Raw genomic sequence first — 23,707 nt, 5'->3', positions numbered from 1 at the left:
CTCACACAGAGACAGGGAGGGTGGTCTCACACAGAGACAGGGAGGGTGGTCTCACACAGAGACAGGGAGGGCTGGTCACACACAGAAACAGGGAGGGCTGGTCACACACAGGGACAGGAGGGCTGGTCACACACAGGACAGGGAGGGCTGGTCTCACACAGGACAGGGAGGGCTGGTCTCACACAGGACAGGGAGGGCTGGTCACACACAGGGACAGGAGGGCTGGTCACACACAGGGACGGGGAGGGCTGGTCACACACAGGGACAGGGAGGGCTGGTCACACACAGGGACAGGGAGGGCTGGTCACACACAGGGACAGGGAGGGCTGGTCACACACAGGACAGGGAGGGCTGGTCACACACAGGGACAGGGAGGGCTGGTCACACACAGGGACAGGGAGGGCTGGTCACACACAGGACAGGGAGGGCTGGTCACACACAGGGACAGGGAGGGCTGGTCACACACAGAGACAGGGAGGGCTGGTCTCACACAGGACAGGGAGGGCTGGTCTCACACAGGACAGGGAGGGCTGGTCTCACACAGAGACAGGGAGGGCTGGTCTCACACAGGACAGGGAGGGCTGGTCACACACAGGGACAGGGAGGGCTGGTCACACACAGAGACAGGGAGGGCTGGTCACACACAGGACAGGGAGGGCTGGTCTCACACAGGACAGGGAGGGCTGGTCTCACACAGAGACAGGGAGGGCTGGTCTCACACAGAGACAGGGAGGGCTGGTCACACACAGAGACACAGGGAGGGCTGGTCACACACAGAGACACAGGGAGGGCTGGTCACACACAGAGACAGGGAGGGCTGGTCACACACAGAGACAGGGAGGGCTGGTCACACACAGAGACAGGGAGGGCTGGTCACACACAGGGACAGGGAGGGCTGGTCTCACACAGGACAGGGAGGGCTGGTCTCACACAGGACAGGGAGGGCTGGTCACACACAGGGACAGGGAGGGCTGGTCTCACACAGGACAGGGAGGGCTGGTCTCACACAGGGACAGGGAGGGCTGGTCACACACAGGGACAGGGAGGGCTGGTCACACACAGAGACAGGGAGGGCTGGTCACACACAGGGACAGGGAGGGCTGGTCTCACACAGGGACAGGGAGGGCTGGTCACACACAGAGACAGGGAGGGCTGGTCACACACAGAGACAGGGAGGGCTGGTCACACACAGGACAGGGAGGGCTGGTCACACACAGAGACAGGGAGGGCTGGTCACACACAGAGACAGGGAGGGCTGGTCACACACAGAGACAGGGAGGGCTGGTCACACACAGAGACAGGGAGGGCTGTCTCACACAGAGACAGGGAGGGCTGGTCTCACACAGGACAGGGAGGGCTGGTCACACACAGGGACAGGGAGGGCTGGTCACACACAGGGACAGGGAGGGCTGGTCACACACAGAGACAGGGAGGGCTGGTCACACACAGAGACAGGGAGGGCTGGTCACACACAGAGACAGGGAGGGCTGGTCACACACAGGACAGGGAGGGCTGGTCACACACAGAGACAGGGAGGGCTGGTCACACACAGAGACAGGGAGGGCTGGTCACACACAGACAGGGAGGGCTGGTCACACACAGGACAGGGAGGGCTGGTCACACAGAGACAGGGAGGGCTGGTCACACACAGGACAGGGAGGGCTGGTCACACACAGAGACAGGAGGGCTGGTCACACACAGGACAGGGAGGGCTGGTCACACACAGAGACAGGGAGGGCTGGTCACACACAGAGACAGGGAGGGCTGGTCACACACAGAGACAGGGAGGGCTGGACACACACAGAGACAGGGAGGGCTGGTCACACACAGAGACAGGGAGGGCTGGTCACACACAGAGACAGGGAGGGCTGGTCACACACAGAGACAGGGAGGGCTGGTCACACACAGGACAGGGAGGGCTGGTCACACACAGAGACAGGGAGGGCTGGTCACACAGAGACAGGGAGGGCTGGTCTCACACAGGGACAGGGAGGGCTGGTCACACACAGAGACAGGGAGGGCTGGTCTCACACAGAGACAGGGAGGGCTGGTCTCACACAGAGACAGGGAGGGCTGGTCTCACACAGGACAGGGAGGGCTGGTCTCACACAGAGACAGGGAGGGCTGGTCTCACACAGAGACAGGGAGGGCTGGTCACACACAGAGACAGGGAGGGCTGGTCACACACAGGGACAGGGAGGGCTGGTCACACACAGGGACAGGGAGGGCTGGTCACACACAGGGACAGGGAGGGCTGGTCACACACAGGGACAGGGAGGGCTGGTCTCACACAGAGACAGGGTGGGCTGGTCTCACACAGAGACAGGGAGGGCTGGTCTCACACAGAGACAGGGAGGGCTGGTCACACACAGAGACAGGGAGGGCTGGTCTCACACAGAGACACAGGGAGGGCTGGTCACACACAGAGACAGGGAGGGCTGGTCACACACAGAGACAGGGAGGGCTGGTCACACACAGAGACAGGGAGGGCTGGTCACACACAGGGACAGGGAGGGCTGGTCTCACACAGGGACAGGGCGGGCTGGTCTCACACAGAGACAGGGAGGGCTGGTCACACAGGGACAGGGAGGGCTGGTCTCACACAGGACAGGGAGGGCTGGTCTCACACAGGGACAGGGAGGGCTGGTCACACACAGGGACAGGGAGGGCTGGTCACACACAGAGACAGGGAGGGCTTGTCACACACAGGGACAGGGAGGGCTGGTCTCACACAGGGACAGGGAGGGCTGGTCACACACAGAGACAGGGAGGGCTGGTCACACACAGAGACAGGGAGGGCTGGTCACACACAGAGACAGGGAGGGCTGGTCACACACAGAGACAGGGAGGGCTGGTCACACACAGAGACAGGGAGGGCTGGTCTCACACAGAGACAGGGAGGGCTGGTCTCACACAGAGACAGGGAGGGCTGGTCACACACAGGGACAGGGAGGGCTGGTCACACACAGGGACAGGGAGGGCTGGTCACACACAGAGACAGGGAGGGCTGGTCACACACAGAGACAGGGAGGGCTGGTCACACACAGAGACAGGGAGGGCTGGTCACACACAGAGACAGGGAGGGCTGGTCACACACAGAGACAGGGAGGGCTGGACACACACAGAGACAGGGAGGGCTGGTCACACACAGAGACAGGGAGGGCTGGTCACACACAGAGACAGGGAGGGCTGGTCACACACAGAGACAGGGAGGGCTGGTCACACACAGAGACAGGGAGGGCTGGTCTCACACAGAGACAGGGAGGGCTGGTCTCACACAGAGACAGGGAGGGCTGGTCACACACAGAGACAGGGAGGGCTGGTCACACACAGAGACAGGGAGGGCTGGTCACACACAGAGACAGGGAGGGCTGGACACACACAGAGACAGGGAGGGCTGGACACACACAGAGACAGGGAGGGCTGGACACACACAGAGACAGGGAGGGCTGGACACACACAGAGACAGGGAGGGCTGGTCACACACAGAGACAGGGAGGGCTGGTCACACACAGAGACAGGGAGGGCTGGTCTCACACAGAGACAGGGAGGGCTGGTCTCACACAGGGACAGGGAGGGCTGGTCACACACAGAGACAGGGAGGGCTGGTCTCACACAGAGACAGGGAGGGCTGGTCTCACACAGAGACAGGGAGGGCTGGTCTCACACAGAGACAGGGAGGGCTGGTCTCACACAGAGACAGGGAGGGCTGGTCTCACACAGAGACAGGGAGGGCTGGTCTCACACAGAGACAGGGAGGGCTGGTCACACACAGAGACACAGGGAGGGCTGGTCACACACAGGGACAGGGAGGGCTGGTCACACACAGGGACAGGGAGGGCTGGTCACACACAGGGACACAGGGAGGGCTGGTCACACACAGGGACAGGGAGGGCTGGTCTCACACAGAGACAGGGAGGGCTGGTCTCACACAGAGACAGGGAGGGCTGGTCTCACACAGAGACAGGGAGGGCTGGTCTCACACAGAGACAGGGAGGGCTGGTCTCACACAGAGACAGGGAGGGCTGGTCTCACACAGAGACAGGGAGGGCTGGTCTCACACAGGGACAGGGAGGGCTGGTCTCACACAGGGACAGGGAGGGCTGGTCTCACACAGGGACAGGGAGGGCTGGTCACACACAGAGACAGGGAGGGCTGGTCACACACAGAGACACAGGGAGGGCTGGTCACACACAGGGACAGGGAGGGCTGGTCTCACACAGGGACAGGGAGGGCTGGTCTCACACAGGGACAGGGAGGGCTGGTCTCACACAGGGACAGGGAGGGCTGGTCTCACACAGAGACAGGGAGGGCTGGTCTCACACAGAGACAGGGAGGGCTGGTCTCACACAGAGACAGGGAGGGCTGGTCTCACACAGAGACAGGGAGGGTGGTCTCACACAGAGACAGGGAGGGCTGGTCTCACACAGGGACAGGGAGGGCTGGTCACACACAGGGACAGGGAGGGCTGGTCACACACAGAGACAGGGAGGGCTGGTCACACACAGACAGGGAGGGCTGGTCTCACACAGGGACAGGGAGGGCTGGTCACACACAGAGACAGGAGGGGTGGTCTCACACAGAGACAGGGAGGGCTGGTCACACACAGAGACAGGGAGGGCTGGTCACGCACAGGGACAGGGAGGGCTGGTCACACACAGGGACAGGGAGGGCTGGTCACACACAGGGACAGGGAGGGCTGGTCTCACACAGAGACAGGGAGGGCTGGTCACACACAGAGACACAGGGAGGGCTGGTCACACAGAGACACAGGGAGGGCTGGTCACACACAGAGACAGGGAGGGCTGGTCACACACAGAGACAGGGAGGGCTGGTCACACACAGAGACAGGGAGGGCTGGTCACACACAGAGACAGGGAGGGCTGGTCACACACAGGGACAGGGAGGCTGGTCACACACAGGGACAGGGAGGGCTGGTCTCACACAGAGACAGGGAGGGCTGGTCTCACACAGAGACAGGGAGGGCTGGTCACACAGGGACAGGGAGGGTGGTCTCACACAGAGACAGGGAGGGCTGGTCTCACACAGGGACAGGGAGGGCTGGTCACACACAGGGACAGGGTGGGCTGGTCACACACAGAGACAGGGAGGGCTGGTCACACACAGAGACAGGGAGGGCTGGTCTCACACAGAGACAGGGAGGGCTGGTCACACACAGAGACAGGGAGGGCTGGTCACACACAGGACAGGGAGGGCTGGTCACACACAGAGACAGGGAGGGCTGGTCTCACAGAGGGACAGGGAGGGCTGGTCACACACAGAGACAGGGAGGGCTGGTCACACACAGAGACAGGGAGGGCTTGTCACACACAGGGAAAGGGAGGGCTGGTCTCACACAGGGACAGGGAGGGCTGGTCACACACAGAGACAGGGAGGGCTGGTCACACACAGAGACTGGGAGGGCTGGTCACACACAGAGACAGGGAGGGCTGGTCTCACACAGAGACAGGGAGGGCTGGTCTCACACAGAGACAGGGAGGGCTGGTCTCACACAGGGACAGGGAGGGCTGGGCACACACAGGGACAGGGAGGGCTGGGCACACACAGGGACAGGGAGGGCTGGTCACACACAGAGACAGGGAGGGCTGGTCACACACAGAGACAGGGAGGGCTGGACACACACAGAGACAGGGAGGGCTGGACACACACAGAGACAGGGAGGGCTGGTCTCACACAGAGACAGGGAGGGCTGGTCTCACACAGAGACAGGGAGGGGTGGTCTCACACAGAGACAGGGAGGGCTGGTCTCACACAGAGACAGGGAGGGCTGGTCACACACAGAGACAGGGAGGGCTGGTCACACACAGAGACAGGGAGGGCTGGTCACACACAGAGACAGGGAGGGCTGGTCACACACAGAGACAGGGAGGGCTGGTCACACACAGAGACAGGGAGGGCTGGTCACACACAGAGACAGGGAGGGCTGGTCACACACAGAGACAGGGAGGGCTGGTCACACACAGAGACAGGGAGGGCTGGTCACACACAGAGACAGGGAGGGCTGGTCACACACAGAGACAGGGAGGGCTGGTCACACACAGAGACAGGGAGGGCTGGTCACACACAGAGACAGGGAGGGCTGGTCACACACAGAGACAGGGAGGGCTGGACACACACAGAGACAGGGAGGGCTGGACACACACAGAGACAGGGAGGGCTGGACACACACAGAGACAGGGAGGGCTGGTCACACACAGAGACAGGGAGGGCTGGTCACACACAGAGACAGGGAGGGCTGGTATCACACAGAGACAGGGAGGGCTGGTCTCACACAGGACAGGGAGGGCTGGTCACACACAGAGACAGGGAGGGCTGGTCTCACACAGAGACAGGGAGGGCTGGTCTCACACAGAGACAGGGAGGGCTGGTCTCACACAGAGACAGGGAGGGCTGGTCTCAAACAGAGACAGGGAGGGCTGGTCTCAAACAGAGACAGGGAGGGCTGGTCTCAACAGAGACAGGGAGGGCTGGTCTCAAACAGAGACAGGGAGGGCTGGTCTCAACAGAGACAGGGAGGGCTGGTCTCACACAGAGACAGGGAGGGCTGGTCTCACACAGAGACAGGGAGGGCTGGTCTCACACAGAGACAGGGAGGGCTGGTCTCACACAGAGACAGGGAGGGCTGGTCACACACAGAGACACAGGGAGGGCTGGTCACACACAGGGACAGGGAGGGCTGGTCACACACAGAGACACAGGGAGGGCTGGTCACACACAGGGACAGGGAGGGCTGGTCTCACACAGAGACAGGGTGGGCTGGTCTCACACAGAGACAGGGAGGGCTGGTCTCACACAGAGACAGGGAGGGCTGGTCTCACACAGAGACAGGGAGGGCTGGTCTCACACAGAGACAGGGAGGGCTGGTCTCACACAGAGACAGGGAGGGCTGGTCTCACACAGGGACAGGGAGGGCTGGTCACACACAGAGACACAGGGAGGGCTGGTCACACACAGAGACAGGGAGGGCTGGTCACACACAGAGACAGGGAGGGCTGGTCACACAGGGACAGGGAGGGTGGTCTCACACAGAGACAGGGAGGGCTGGTCTCACACAGAGACAGGGAGGGCTGGTCACACACAGGGACAGGGTGGGCTGGTCACACACAGGGACAGGGAGGGCTGGTCACACACAGAGACAGGGAGGGCTGGTCACACACAGACAGGGAGGGCTGGTCTCACACAGGGACAGGGAGGGCTGGTCACACACAGAGACAAGGAGGGGTGGTCTCACACAGAGACAGGGAGGGCTGGTCACACACAGAGACAGGGAGGGCTGGTCACACACAGAGACAGGGAGGGCTGGTCACACACAGAGACAGGGAGGGCTGGTCACACACAGAGACAGGGAGGGCTGGTCACACACAGAGACAGGGAGGGCTGGTCACACACAGAGACAGGGAGGGCTGGTCACACACAGAGACAGGGAGGGCTGGTCACACACAGAGACAGGGAGGGCTGGTCACGCACAGGGACAGGGAGGGCTGGTCACGCACAGGGACAGGGAGGGCTGGTCACACACAGGGACAGGGAGGGCTGGTCACACACAGGGACAGGGAGGGCTGGTCTCACACAGGACAGGGAGGGCTGGTCTCACACAGGGACAGGGAGGGCTGGTCACACACAGAGACAAGGAGGGGTGGTCTCACACAGAGACAGGGAGGGCTGGTCACACACAGAGACAGGGAGGGCTGGTCACACACAGAGACAGGGAGGGCTGGTATCACACAGGGGCAGGGAGGGCTGGTCACACACAGAGACATGGAGGGCTGGTCACACAGTGAAAGCGAGGGCTGGTCTCAAACAGAGACAGGGAGGACTCGACTCACACAGAGACAGGGAGGGCTGGTCACACAAAGAGACAAGGAGGTCTGGTCTCACACAGAGACAGGGAGGGCTGGTCTCACACAGAGACAGGGAGGGCTGGTCACACACAGAGACAGGGAGGGCTGGTCACTCACAGGGACAGGGAGGACTGGACACACACAGAGAGAGGGAGGGCTGGTCACACACAGGGACAGGGAGGGCTGGTCACACACAGACAGGGAGGGCTGGTGTCACACAGAGACAGGGAGGGCTGGTCACACACAGGGACAGGGAGGGCTGGTCACACACAGGGACAGGGAGGGCTGGTCACACACAGGGACAGGGAGGGCTGGTCTCACACAGGGACAGGGAGGGCTGGTCTCACACAGGGACAGGGAGGGCTGGTCACACACAGAGACAGGGAGGGCTGGACACACACTGAGACAGGGAGGGCTGGTCTCACACAGGGACAGGGAGGGCTGGTCTCACACAGAGACAGGGAGGGCTGGTCACACACGAGACAGGGAGGGCTGGTCACACATAGGGACAGGGAGGGCTGGTCACACACAGAGACAGGGAGAGGTGGTCTCACACAGACAGGGAGGGCTGGTCACACACAGACAGGGAGGGGTGGTCTCACACAGAGACAGGGAGGGCTGGTATCACACAGGGGCAGGGAGGGCTGGTATCACACAGAGACAGGGAGGGCTGGTCTCACACAGGGACATGGAGGGCTGGTCACACACAGAGACAGGGAGGACTGGTCTCGGACAGAGACAGGGAGGGCTGGTCTCAAACAGAGACAGGGAGGGCTGGTCTCAAACAGAGACAGGGAGGGCTGGTCTCAAACAGAGACAGGGAGGGCTGGTCTCAACAGAGACAGGGAGGGCTGGTCTCAAACAGAGACAGGGAGGGCTGGTCTCAAACAGAGACAGGGAGGGCTGGTCTCAAACAGAGACAGGGAGGGCTGGTCTCACACAGAGACAGGGAGGGCTGGTCTCACACAGAGACAGGGAGGGCTGGTCACACACAGAGACACAGGGAGGGCTGGTCACACACAGGGATAGGGAGGGCTGGTCACACACAGAGACACAGGGAGGGCTGGTCACACACAGGGACAGGGAGGGCTGGTCTCACACAGAGACAGGGTGGGCTGGTCTCAAACAGAGACAGGGAGGGCTGGTCTCACACAGAGACAGGGAGGGCTGGTCTCACACAGAGACAGGGAGGGCTGGTCTCACACAGGGACAGGGAGGGCTGGTCACACACAGAGACACAGGGAGGGCTGGTCACACACAGAGACAGGGAGGGCTGGTCACACACAGAGACAGGGAGGGCTGGTCACACAGGGACAGGGAGGGTGGTCTCACACAGAGACAGGGAGGGCTGGTCTCACACAGAGACAGGGAGGGCTGGTCACACACAGGGACAGGGTGGGCTGGTCACACACAGGGACAGGGTGGGCTGGTCACACACAGAGACAGGGAGGGCTGGTCACACACAGACAGGGAGGGCTGGTCTCACACAGGGACAGGGAGGGCTGGTCACACACAGAGACAAGGAGGGGTGGTCTCACACAGAGACAGGGAGGGCTGGTCACACACAGAGACAGGGAGGGCTGGTCACACACAGAGACAGGGAGGGCTGGTCACACACAGAGACAGGGAGGGCTGGTCACACACAGAGACAGGGAGGGCTGGTCACACACAGAGACAGGGAGGGCTGGTCACACACAGAGACAGGGAGGGCTGGTCACACACAGAGACAGGGAGGGCTGGTCACGCACAGGGACAGGGAGGGCTGGTCACGCACAGGGACAGGGAGGGCTGGTCACGCACAGGGACAGGGAGGGCTGGTCACGCACAGGGACAGGGAGGGCTGGTCTCACACAGGGACAGGGAGGGCTGGTCTCACACAGGGACAGGGAGGGCTGGTCACACACAGAGACAGGAGGGGTGGTCTCACACAGAGACAGGGAGGGCTGGTCACACACAGAGACAGGGAGGGCTGGTCACACACAGAGACAGGGAGGGCTGGTATCACACAGGGGCAGGGAGGGCTGGTCACACACAGAGACATGGAGGGCTGGTCACACAGTGAAAGCGAGGGCTGGTCTCAAACAGAGACAGGGAGGACTCGACTCACACAGAGACAGGGAGGGTTGGTCACACAAAGAGACAAGGAGGTCTGGTCTCACACAGAGACAGGGAGGGCTGGTCTCACACAGAGACAGGGAGGGCTGGTCACACACAGAGACAGGGAGGGCTGGTCACACACAGAGAGAGGGAGGGCTGGTCACACACAGGGACAGGGAGGGCTGGTCACACACAGGGACAGGGAGGGCTGGTCACACACAGGGACAGGGAGGGCTGGTCTCACACAGACAGGGAGGGCTGGTGTCACACAGGGACAGGGAGGGCTGGTCACACACAGGGACAGGGAGGGCTGGTCACACACAGGGACAGGGAGGGCTGGTCTCACACAGGGACAGGGAGGGCTGGTCTCACACAGGGACAGGGAGGGCTGGTCACACACAGAGACAGGGAGGACTGGACACACACTGAGACAGGGAGGGCTGGTCTCACACAGGGACAGGGAGGGCTGGTCTCACACAGAGACAGGGAGGGCTGGTCACACACGAGACAGGGAGGGCTGGTCACACATTGGGACAGGGAGGGCTGGTCACACACAGAGACAGGGAGAGGTGGTCTCACACAGACAGGGAGGGCTGGTCACACACAGAGACAGGGAGGGTGGTCTCACACAGAGACAGGGAGGGCTGGTATCACACAGGGGCAGGGAGGGCTGGTCACACACAGAGACAGGGAGGGGTGGTCTCACACAGAGACAGGGAGGGGTGGTCTCACACAGAGACAGGGAGGGGTGGTCTCACACAGAGACAGGGAGGGTGGTCTCACACAGAGACAGGGAGGGGTGGTCTCACACAGAGACAGGGAGGGGTGGTCACACAGTGAAAGCGAGGGCTGGTCACACACAGGGGCAGGGAGGGCTGGTCACACACAGGGGCAGGGAGGGCTGGTCACACACAGGGGCAGGAAGGGCTGGTCTCGCACGGGGCAGGGAGGGCTGGTCACACACAGGGACCGGGAGGGCTGGTCACACACAGGGACCGGGAGGGCTGGTCACACACAGGGACCGGGAGGGCTGGTCACACACAGGGACCGGGAGGGCTGGTCACACACAGGGACCGGGAGGGCTGGTCACACACAGGGACCGGGAGGGCTGGTCACACACAGGGACCGGGAGGGCTGGTCACACACAGGGACCGGGAGGGCTGGTCACACACAGGGACCGGGAGGGCTGGTCACACACAGGGACCGGGAGGGCTGGTCACACACAGGGACCGGGAGGGGTGGTCACACACAGGGACCGGGAGGGGTGGTCTCACACAGGGACCGGGAGGGCTGGTCTCAAACAGAGACAGGGAGGGCTGGTCTCACACAGAGACAGCGAGGGCTGGTCACACACAGGGATAGGGAGGGCTGGTCACACACAGAGACACAGGGAGGGCTGGTCACACACAGAGACACAGGGAGGGCTGGTCTCACACAGAGACAGGGTGGACTGGTCTCAAACAGAGACAGGGAGGGCTGGTCTCACACAGAGACAGGGAGGGCTGGTCTCACACAGAGACAGGGAGGGCTGGTCACACACAGAGACACAGGGAGGGCTGGTCACACACAGAGACACAGGGAGGGCTGGTCACACACAGAGACACAGGGAGGGCTGGTCACACACAGAGACACAGGGAGGGCTGGTCACACACAGAGACACAGGGAGGGCTGGTCACACACAGAGACAGGGAGGGCTGGTCACACACAGAGACAGGGAGGGCTGGTCACACACAGGGACAGGGAGGACTGGACACACACAGAGAGAGGGAGGGCTGGTCACACACAGGGACAGGGAGGGCTGGTCACACACAGAGACAGGGAGGGCTGGTCTCACACAGAGACAGGGAGGGCTGGTCTCACACAGACAGGGAGGGCTGGTGTCACACAGAGACAGGGAGGGCTGGTCACACACAGGGACAGGGAGGGCTGGTCACACACAGGGACAGGGAGGGCTGGTCTCACACAGGGACAGGGAGGGCTGGTCTCACACAGGGACAGGGAGGGCTGGTCTCACACAGGGACAGGGAGGGCTGGTCTCACACAGGGACAGGGAGGGCTGGTCTCACACAGAGACAGGGAGGGCTGGTCACACATTGGGACAGGGAGGGCTGGTCACACACAGAGACAGGGAGAGGTGGTCTCACACAGACAGGGAGGGCTGGTCACACACAGAGACAGGGAGGGGTGGTCTCACACAGGGGCAGGGAGGGCTGGTATCACACAGGGGCAGGGAGGGCTGGTCACACACAGAGACAGGGAGGGCTGGTCACACACAGAGACAGGGAGGGGTGGTCTCACACAGAGACAGGGAGGGGTGGTCTCACACAGAGACAGGGAGGGGTGGTCTCACACAGAGACAGGGAGGGGTGGTCACACAGTGAAAGCGAGGGCTGGTCACACACAGGGGCAGGGAGGGCTGGTCACACACAGGGGCAGGGAGGGCTGGTCACACACAGGGGCAGGAAGGGCTGGTCTCGCACGGGGCAGGGAGGGCTGGTCTCGCACAGGGGCAGGGAGGGCTGGTCACACACAGGGACAGCGAGGGCTGGTCACACACAGGGACCGGGAGGGCTGGTCACACACAGGGACCGGGAGGGCTGGTCACACACAGGGACCGGGAGGGCTGGTCACACACAGGGACCGGGAGGGCTGGTCACACACAGGGACGGGAGGGCTGGTCACACACAGGGACCGGGAGGGCTGGTCACACACAGGGACCGGGAGGGGTGGTCTCACACAGAGACCGGGAGGGCTGGTCTCACACAGGGACTGGGAGGGCTGGTCTCAAACAGAGACAGGGAGGGCTGGTCTCAAACAGAGACAGGGAGGGCTGGTCTCACACAGAGACAGGAGGGCTGGTCACACACAGAGACACAGGGAGGGCTGGTCACACACAGAGACACAGGGAGGGCTGGTCACACACAGGGATAGGGAGGGCTGGTCACACACAGAGACACAGGGAGGGCTGGTCACACACAGGGACAGGGAGGGCTGGTCTCACACAGAGACAGGGAGGGCTGGTCTCACACAGAGACAGGGAGGGCTGGTCTCACACAGAGACAGGGAGGGCTGGTCACACACAGAGACACAGGGAGGGCTGGTCACACACAGAGACACAGGGAGGGCTGGTCACACACAGAGACACAGGGAGGGCTGGTCACACACAGAGACAGGGAGGGCTGGTCACACACAGAGACAGGGAGGGCTGGTCACACACAGGGACAGGGAAGGCTGGTCACACACAGGGACAGGGAGGGCTGGTCTCACACAGGGACAGAGCGGGCTGGTCTCACACAGAGACAGGGAGGGCTGGTCACACAGGGACAGGGAGGGTGGTCTCACACAGAGACAGGGAGGGCTGGTCTCACACAGGGACAGGGAGGGCTGGTCACACACAGGGACAGGGTGGGCTGGTCACACACAGAGACAGGGAGGGCTGGTCACACACAGAGACAGGGAGGGCTGGTCTCACACAGAGACTGGGAGGGCTGGTCACACACAGAGACTGGGAGGGCTGGTCACACACAGAGACTGGGAGGGCTGGTCACACACAGAGACTGGGAGGGCTGGTCACACACAGAGACTGGGAGGGCTGGTCACACACAGAGACTGGGAGGGCTGGTCTCACACAGGGATAGGGAGGGCTGGTCACACACAGAGACTGGGAGGGCTGGTCACACACAGAGACTGGGAGGGCTGGTCACACACAGAGACTGGGAGGGCTGGTCTCACACAGAGACAGGGAGGGCTGGGCACACACAGGGACAGGGAGGGCTGGACACACACAGAGACAGGGAGGGCTGGACACACACAGAGACAGGGAGGGCTGGTCACACACAGAGACAGGGAGGGCTGGTCACACACAGAGACAGGGAGGGCTGGTCACACACAGAGACAGGGAGGGCTGGTCACACACAGAGACAGGGAGGGCTGGACACACACAGAGACAGGGAGGGCTGGTCACACACAGAGACAGGGAGGGCTGGTCACACACAGAGACAGGGAGGGCTGGTCACACACAGAGACAGGGAGGGCTGGTCACACACAGAGACAGGGAGGGCTGGTCACACACAGAGACAGGGAGGGCTGGTCACACACAGAGACAGGGAGGGCTGGTCACACACAGAGACAGGGAGGGCTGGTCACACACAGAGACAGGGAGGGCTGGTCACACACAGAGACAGGGAGGGCTGGTCACACACAGAGACAGGGAGGGCTGGACACACACAGAGACAGGGAGGGCTGGTCACACACAGAGACAGGGAGGGCTGGTCACACACAGAGACAGGGAGGGCTGGTCACACACAGAGACAGGGAGGGGTGGTCTCACACAGAGACAGGGAGGGGTGGTCTCACACAGAGACAGGGAGGGCTGGTCACACACAGAGACAGGGAGGGCTGGTCACACACAGAGACAGGGAGGGCTGGACACACACAGAGACAGGGAGGGCTGGTCACACACAGAGACAGGGAGGGCTGGTATCACACAGAGACAGGGAGGGCTGGTCTCACACAGGGACATGGAGGGCTGGTCACACACAGAGACAGGGAGGACTGGTCTCGGACAGAGACAGGGAGGGCTGGTCTCAAACAGAGACAGGGAGGGCTGGTCTCAAACAGAGACAGGGAGGGCTGGTCTCAAACAGAGACAGGGAGGGCTGGTCTCACACAGAGACAGGGAGGGCTGGTCTCACACAGAGACACAGGGAGGGCTGGTCACACACAGGGATAGGGAGGGCTGGTCACACACAGGGTTAGGGAGGGCTGGTCACACACAGGGATAGGGAGGGCTGGTCACACACAGGGATAGGGAGGGCTGGTCACACACAGAGACACAGGGAGGGCTGGTCACACACAGGGACAGGGAGGGCTGGTCTCACACAGAGACAGGGTGGACTGGTCTCAAACAGAGACAGGGAGGGCTGGTCTCACACAGAGACAGGGAGGGCTGGTCTCACACAGGGACAGGGAGGGCTGGTCACACACAGAGACACAGGGAGGGCTGGTCACACACAGAGACACAGGGAGGGCTGGTCACACACAGGGACAGGGAAGGCTGGTCACACACAGGGACAGGGAAGGCTGGTCACACACAGGGACAGGGAGGGCTGGTCACACACAGGGACAGGGAGGGCTGGTCTCACACAGGGACAGAGCGGGCTGGTCTCACACAGAGACAGGGAGGGCTGGTCACACAGGGACAGGGAGGGTGGTCTCACACAGGGACAGGGAGGGCTGGTCTCACACAGGGACAGGGAGGGCTGGTCACACACAGGGACAGGGTGGGCTGGTCACACACAGGGACAGGGAGGGCTGGTCACACACAGGGACAGGGAGGGCTGGTCTCACACAGGGACAGGGAGGGCTGGTCACACACAGAGACAGGGAGGGCTGGTCACACACAGAGACAGGTAGGGCTGTTCGCACACATGGACAGGGAGGGCTGGTCACACACAGAGACAGGGAGGGCTGGTCTCACACAGGGACAGGGAGGGCTGGTCACACACAGAGACAGGGAGGGCTGGTCTCACACAGGGACAGGGAGGGCTGGTCACACACAGAGACTGGGAGGGCTGGTCACACACAGAGACTGGGAGGGCTTGTCACACACAGAGACTGGGAGGGCTTGTCACACACAGGGACAGGGAGGGCTGGTCTCACACAGGGACAGGGAGGGCTGGTCACACACAGAGACTGGGAGGGCTGGTCACACACAGAGACTGGGAGGGCTGGTCACACACAGAGACAGGGAGGGCTGGTCACACACAGAGACAGGGAGGGCTGGTCTCACACAGAGACAGGGAGGGCTGGTCTCACACAGAGACAGGGAGGGCTGGGCACACACAGGGACAGGGAGGGCTGGTCTCACACAGAGACAGGGAGGGCTGGACACACACAGAGACAGGGAGGGGTGGTCTCACACAGAGACAGGGAGGGCTGGTCACACACAGAGACAGGGAGGGCTGGTCACACACAGAGACAGGGAGGGCTGGTCTCACACAGAGACAGGGAGGGCTGGTCTCACACAGAGACAGGGAGGGCTGGTCTCACACAGAGACAGGGAGGGCTGGTCTCACACAGAGACAGGGAGGGCCGGTCACACAGAGGGAACCTGAGAATGAGAAAGTCCTCTTCATTTCAAATGGAGATATTGGAGTCTCCTTACTCTCTGAGCAGATCACTCCAGCAGCAAACCGAGTGCCCGTCTTCTTACACTTGACAGTTTCTCCGTGGCTCTGACACTGGCTCAGTGTCATCTCGTCTCCCGTACACTTCACTCCACTCAGCACCATCTCTTTGACCCCGGTATCAGCATCCCAGTACCAGGTTTCCTTGGGAAAAAGGAGGTGGTAAGTGGTTCAGAATGCTCTCCGTCTGCCGGGAGCGCGGAGTCAGAGAGTCATCGGGATGTACAGCATAGATACAGACCCTTCAGTCCAACCCCTCCATGCCGACCAGATATCCCAACCCAACCTAGTCCCACCTGCCAGCACCCGGCCCATATCCCTCCAAACCCTTCCTATTCATATACCCATTCAGATGCCTCTTAAATGTTGCAATTGTACCAGCCTCCACCACTTCCTCTGGCAGCTCATTCCATACACGTACCACCCTGTGTGTGAAAAAGTTGCCCCTTCGGTCTCTTGTATATCATTTCCCTCTCACCCTAAACCTATGCCCTCTAGTTCTGGACTCCCCGACCCCAGGGAAAACACTCTGTCTATTTATCCTATCCACACCCCTCACTCAGTTCAGGGTGAGGGACCCCAGGGTCAGGACCCCAGGCTGTGGACCTCAGGGTGTGGACCCCAGGTTCCCAGTTCAGGGTGAGGACCCCAGGTTCCCAGTTCAGGGTGTGGACCCCAGTCCAGGCAGCTTGCCAATCAGAGCCCCAATCTGGTGTCCATGCCCCATGCCTTTGCTGTTGCCTGGTTCTCTGTGGCAGTGCCAGCACAGTGTGACTGAGTGGATCGTGTTCAGTAGCTGAGGAACAGAGTGCCCTGTCACTGTGCCAACTCCTACACAGCTCCCTGGCACAACATCGGCCCCTCAGTGTCACCACCATCCCCAGGGAGGACTGAGCACTCCCCTCTGTCTCTGACCCACCTCCATCCTCTTTCCCTCACTCTGTCCATCCCTCCCCTCCCTCCCTACCTCTGTCCCTCCCCAGTCCCATCTCCAGCGTATTGTGTGTTGGCTCCCCTAGCCCACCTGTCTGTACGTACCGTTACAGCGTGCAGCGAGTAGCCCAGCCCCAGCTGTCTGCAGGCCACCATAGCCTCTCTGGTGGTCCACCCGTCACTGCATACTATCCCCCAGTTGCCGCCGTGCAGAATCTCCACACGGCCTTCGTAGGCGGTTCTCCCACCGACAATCCGAATCTGCAGGGAGTTCTTAGCGTGTCAGCGCACAGACCCCGCTCCACCACAGAACACCCTCCCACCCTCCTCCCCCGTCTCCCCTCCCCGCCCCGTGGTGCTGAACCCTCAGTGTTTGAGCGAGTGACTCTGTCGGGGGGGGGGTGGGAGTTGGTGGAGAATACGGCCAGACCCGAGGCGCACGTACTTGGACACCTTGATTGGCGTATCCGATGTCCAGCTGCCGACACGCCACCATGGCCTCCAACATGTCCCAGGCCTCTCCGCAGACCAGGCCCCAGTGCCGGGTGCCGTTGGCTGCTGTGGTCAGCACCTCCAGCCGGCCCTCATAACGGGTACGTCCTCCACGGATGCGGATCTGAGAGCGTCAGCGCATTCAGAAAGGTTAGGCTGCAGGCCGAGGGAGGGAGGGAGGGAGGGAGGGAACGGGGAGGGAGCGAGGGAGGGTGTGAGGTAGAGGATGAAGGAGGGAGGGAGGCTGTGTCACCAGCAGAGTATCTGAACGGCAGAGTCAGTGTTGTGGATGATACACACGCTCAATGTGCGGCACAGCCCTCAGCTCAGCAACAGGATGGGGACAGACCCTGGGGGGGGAACGTAGGGAGGGGTGGGAGGAGAGAATCAGATTCCCAGATTGGAACCAGAGTTGGGAGCTTCGTTATCGCGTGCAGCAGAGACTGACCAGGCCGGGATCTGAATGAAAAGGCTGAAGAGGAAGTCCTCAAGGCTATGGGCTTAGTCCAGGGAAGTGGGAGTAATGGAGGCATTGTAAGTGGCAGCACAGCCTGAATAGGCCTCAGGCTCTCTGTTGTACTGTACGATCCCTGACAGCAGCCTTTATAATTGTGAAAGGGTTTGATTTTCAAGGGGGCTGGATGTGGAGAAGGTGTTTCCACCTGGAGCTGTCAATATTAGCGTCACCATGACGACCGCCGGAGTGTTGAGGCGAAAGGCCTTCAGTCAGAGAGTGGGCAGAATATGGGCCTGACCACCACAGAGAGTGGGTTAATGTGAATCAGAACAATAACTGGACAAAGACACAAGGGAGAGCAAGGAATACCAGGAGATGTTGAGGGAATGAGCTGGAATAGGAATCCCATGTGAGAGACAAACCTCAGTCAGGAACCAATAGGCAGAGAGGACTGTTTCTCTCACTCTGAACAGAGAGAGTGAAGTAGGAGCACTTTGCTGAGATTTACCTCCTCTTCCAGGGGCTAGCTGTGTGGCCAGTGAAACTGACCTCAGTACCATACCGACAGCACTGGGATCACAGCTAAATTCCCAACAGCAACTAACCAACCACTCTTCCCAGGACTGGGACCCCACTCTCTTCCCAGGACTGGGACCCCATTCTCTTCCTGGGGACTGGGACCCCACTCTCTCCCCCTCAGTGACTGGGACCCCCCCTCCCTTCCCGCGGGGAGCTGGGACGAACAGGTCAGGGGGCAGTGTCCACAGTGATCAGCTCCATCAGTCACAGGCTGGAGAATATGCAGCAGGTTTACACGGTGTGTATTCTACACAAACAACCACTCAGCACTGCCTGCAGATACCGGCTATTACACTGCTGGGGGTGGGAGGGGATATTGGGTTGCAAATCTGATCACCATGGTAACACTACCATTACTGCATTAGAGGGATCAGACAGGCAGATCCATGCAATCTACTGTTGAATAAACTACTCCCACACAGAAATAACAGCAGCAAAGGTTTCACAGCTGAGTAACAGGAACAGTCTGAGAGGCAGAAACTGAAACTCGGAATAAACGATGCTATTAGGGGAATGAAATCCAAAATTATAGATTCTAAACAACAGACACTAGGAGTGAGTAACAGACACCAGGTGAAACAGAGAATAATAATCACCAGCAGTGAGTAACAGAGAGTAATTGACAGTAGGAGTGAGTAATGCAGAGTCACAGATACTAAGAGTGAGTAACAGAGTAACAGACACAAGGAGTGAGTAACAGCGAGTAATCATCATTAGGAGCAACTGACAGAGTAACAAACACTAGGAGTCAGTAACAGCAAAGAATAGATGCTAGGAATGAGTAACAGAGTAATAGTCACTAGGAGTGATTATCAGATATGGGAGAGAATAACAGACACTAGGAGTTAGTAACAGAGACTAATAGACACGAGGAGTGAGTAACAGAGACTAATAGACACGAGGAGTGAGTAACAGAGAAGAATAGATACTAGAATGCGTAACAGAGAATAACTATCTCTCAGAGTATCAGAGAATAACAGGTACTAGGAATAAGTAACAGAGAGGAATAGACACTAGCAGTGAATAACAGAAAGTAATAGATGTGAGGCATAAATAACAGAGAGTAATACATTAGGAGTGAGTAACAGAAGACAATAGGTATTGGAAGTAAGGAACAGAACGTAATAGATTCCAGGAGTGAGTAACAGGGGGTAACTGACACTGGGAATGAGTAAGAGGGTGATAGAACCTGGTCAGTGTTTAATTTCTGAGGAGAGTCACTGACCAGTGAGGTTACCATTCTACACGCGAAGGTTTCTTTGTCCAAGTGGGTGTTGCTGTGATTGTTACTCAGGTAGGAAGGCCTTTGTCGAGCAGCCGATACACTGGGCTCATTTTTCTGTGTGGTTCTGAGGGACAGTCCCTTTTCACCGGCCTCCCCAGGAAATGGAACCACAGACTGTCGTCATGTGCTACTCTCCATGGCAATAGAGCCTACTCAGACACAGAGCCTGACTGCTAGCACCACGGTGGGGGACAAATAACTCCCAATGAGGGGATCCAGTCAATGGGAACACCATGGGAGAAGGGGATCCAGTCAGTGGGAAGGTCCATGGGAGAGGGGGATCCAGTCAGTGGGAAGGTCCATGGGAGAGGGGGATCCAGTCAGTGAGATGGTCCATGGGAGAGGGGGATCCAGTCAACACGAACACCATGGGAGAGGGGGATCCAGTCAGTGTGAAGGTCCATGGGAGAGGGGGATCCAGTCAGTGGGAAAATCCATGGGAGAGGGGGATCCAGTCAGTGTGAAAATCCTTGGGAGAGGGGGATCCAGTCAGTGGGAAGGTCTATGGGAGAGGGGATCCAGTCAGTGGGAAGGTCCATGGGAGAGGGGGAGCCAGTCAGTGGGAAGATCCATGAGAGAGGGGGATCCAGTCAGTGAGAAGGTCCATGGGAGAGGGGGATCCAGTCAGTGGGAAGGTCTATGGGAGAGGGAGATCCAGTCAGTGGGAAAATCCATGGGAGATGGGGATCCAGTCAGTGGGAAAATCCATGGGAGAGGGAGATCCAGTCAGTGGGAAAATCCATGGGAGAGGGGGATCCAGTCAGTGGGAAGGTCCATGGGAGAGGAGGATCCAGTCAGTGGGAAGGTCTATGGGAGAGGGGGATCCAGTCAGTGTGAAAATCCTTGGGAGAGGGGGATCCAGTCAGTGGGAAGGTCTATGGGAGAGGGGATCCAGTCAGTGGGAAGGTCCATGGGAGAGGGGGAGCCAGTCAGTGGGAAGATCCATGAGAGAGGGGGATCCAGTCAGTGAGAAGGTCCATGGGAGAGGGGGATCCAGTCAGTGGGAAGGTCTATGGGAGAGGGAGATCCAGTCAGTGGGAAAATCCATGGGAGATGGGGATCCAGTCAGTGGGAAAATCCATGGGAGAGGGAGATCCAGTCAGTGGGAAAATCCATGGGAGAGGGGGATCCAGTCAGTGGGAAGGTCCATGGGAGAGGGGGATCCAGTCAGTGGGAAGGTCGATGGGAGAGGGGGATCCGGTCAGTGAGAAGGTCTATGGGAGAGGGGGATCCGGTCAGTGTGAAGGTCCATGGGAGTGGGGGATCCGGTCAGTGTGAAGGTCCATGGGAGAGGGGGATCCAGCCAGTGGGAAGGTCTATGGGAGAGGAGGATCCAGTCAGTGAGAAGGTCCATGGGAGAGGGGGATCCAGTATCCAGTCAGTGGGAAGGTCCATGGGAGAGAGGGATCCAGTCAGTGAGAAGGTCCATGGGGGAGGGGCATCCAGTCAGTGGGAAGGTCTATGGGAGAGGGGGATCCAGTCGGTGGGAAAATCCATGGGAGAGGGGGATCCAGTCAGTGGGAAGGTCCATGGGGGAGGGGCATCCAGTCAGTGGGAAGGTCTATGGGAGAGGGGGATCCAGTCAGTGGGAAAATCCATGGGAGAGGGGGATCCAGTCAGTGGGAAGGTCCATGGGAGAGGGGGATCCAGTCAGTGGGAAAATCCATGGGAGAGAGGGACCCAGTCAGTGGGAAGGTCCATGGGAGAGGGGGATCCAGTCAACGGGAACGCTATGGGAGAGGGGGATCCAGTCAGTGGGAAGGTCCATGGGAGAGGGGGATCCAGTCAGTGGGAAGGTCCATGGGGGAGGGGCATCCAGTCAGTGGGAAGGTCTATGGGAGAGGGGGATCCAGTCAGTGGAAAAATCCATGGGAGAGGGGGATCCAGTCAGTGGGAAGGTCCATGGGGGAGGGGCATCCAGTCAGTGGGAAGGTCTATGGGAGAGGGGGATCCAGTCAGTGGGAAAATCCATGGGAGAGAGGGACCCAGTCAGTGGGAAGGTCCATGGGAGAGGGGGATCCAGTCAACGGGAACGCTATGGGAGAGGGGGATCCAGTCAGTGGGAAGGTCCATGGGAGAGGGGGATCCAGTCAACGGGAACGCTATGGGAGAGGGGGATCCAGTCAGTGGGAAGGTCCATGTGAGAGGGGGATCCAGTCAACGGGAACGCTATGGGAGAGGGGGATCCAGTCAGTGGGAAGGTCCATGGGAGAGGGGGATCCAGTCAGTGTGAAGGTCCATGGGAGAGGGGGATCCAGTCAGTGGGAAGGTCCATGGGAGAGGGGGATCCAGTCAGTGGGAAGATGGTTTCAGGAGGAAAGGGGGTGGATTACAGAGCGGGGTGAATTGAGTGAGGACCCGGGTATCACGGGGCTCAGGGACATCACAAACCAGACATTAATCTGGATCTCTCCCTCTCAGCAACTCCACAACAAGGAACAGGTCAAGTCAGATATCAAACATCCCATCCCTTTCCACCAATCCCAACCCCTCAGCTCACTGAGCAGGCCAATGGAAAAGGAGACTGCCTCAGGTCTGTCATGTGACCAGTCACATGATGTAAAGGTCAGCTTTGGAAGTTGCTGGGCAGCACTAGATTAGAATGCAGTAAGGCTTTATGTCTGATAGAGGCAGAGGTCACAGTCAGATCCAGTGTGTACCCCTCAGATATTACCCTGTTCATAAAGGTCTGCACGCCAGGTACACAATGGAACTGAAGCTGAAACTGAAACTGAAACTGAAACACATTTCAAAAGCAACTGATCATTAGCAGAAATATTTCACCATCGCAAGAAGCTACAACTCAATAGAACTCACACATATCCTCATGAGACACAACTTCCAATAACTTCCCAAAATGAGCATAGGCGAGACTTACTCCCTCTACACTGTCCCAACAATAAAACTCCCACACAGGGTTAAATACAGAGTAAAGCTCCCTCTACACTGTCCCCATCAAATACTCCCAGGATAGGGACAGCACGGGGTTAGATACTGAGTAAAGCTCCCTCTACACTGTCCCCATCAAACACTCCCAGGACAGGGACAGCACAGGGTTAGATACAGAGTAAAGCTCTCTCTACACTGTCCCCATCAAACACTCCCAGGACAGGGACAGCACAGGGTTAGATACAGAGTAAAGCTCTCTCTACACTGTCCCCATCAAACACTCCCAGGACAGGGACAGCACAGGGTTAGATACAGAGTAAAGCTCCCTCTACACTGTCCCCATCAAACACTCCCAGGACAGGGACAGCACAGGGTTAGATACAGGGTAAAATAGCTTCTATCCAGATGACCCCTTTGTTGTGACGAGCCCTTCTCTCACCTACAGCCTCCGCTCCCTCCCTCACTGACCTGTTTGTAATTGCTGGATTTACCTGCACTATCTCTCACCCTGAGGGTCTGCAATCTGTCCCTTCCTGAGGTTGAGGTATGTGAGAGTTATTGAGTTGGATGAGAATGGTGAGGTAATGGTTAGACAGAGCGAGCTGCTGTGTCAATCTGCATCCAGGCTCATTCTGGGTGATCTGGCTCTCAGCCAAATAGTTTGAAATTTCTTCCATTTCTAAGGAGTTCCGTGATGATGGTGTGGCTGCTTTACCTCACCCTGTCAATATGGTCATCAACATTTCACCCCATTGAGCTTCCTCCACTCCCCTCTCCCTGTGCATGTACACACACACACACACCTCACAAACACACACACACACCCCTCTCACACATACACAGACACCCCTCACACACACCCCTCACACACACACACAGACACCCCTCACACACATACACAGACACCCCTCACACACACACACAC

The 23,707-nt window shown here is 59.7% G+C and overlaps 1 protein-coding gene across 6 annotated transcripts in view; it reads right to left on the bottom strand.

The window, feature by feature from the left end:
* LOC132821789 (lysyl oxidase homolog 3B-like) overlaps window positions 1-23,707 on the bottom strand; it is a 215,545-nt gene that overhangs the window by 97,724 nt on the left and 94,114 nt on the right. For 4 of the 6 annotated variants that reach the window (XM_060834621.1, XM_060834797.1, XM_060834977.1 and 1 more), the window contains 3 exons: window positions 17,526-17,696; window positions 17,186-17,341; window positions 16,126-16,291 (listed from right to left, as the gene is read on the bottom strand). In XM_060834621.1, coding sequence (XP_060690604.1) covers window positions 16,126-16,291; window positions 17,186-17,341; window positions 17,526-17,696 — 493 coding nt within the window. The remainder of the gene's footprint in view (window positions 1-16,125; window positions 16,292-17,185; window positions 17,342-17,525; window positions 17,697-23,707) is intronic. The other 2 variants (XM_060834884.1, XM_060835039.1) reach the window with 1 other exon arrangement.

This window comes from Hemiscyllium ocellatum, chromosome 1 (assembly GCF_020745735.1).
Source record: "Hemiscyllium ocellatum isolate sHemOce1 chromosome 1, sHemOce1.pat.X.cur, whole genome shotgun sequence".
Taxonomy (NCBI): Eukaryota; Metazoa; Chordata; class Chondrichthyes; order Orectolobiformes; family Hemiscylliidae; genus Hemiscyllium; species Hemiscyllium ocellatum.
Note: the sequence above shows the minus strand (reverse complement) of the source record. Positions and strands in the feature narration are given on the sequence as shown.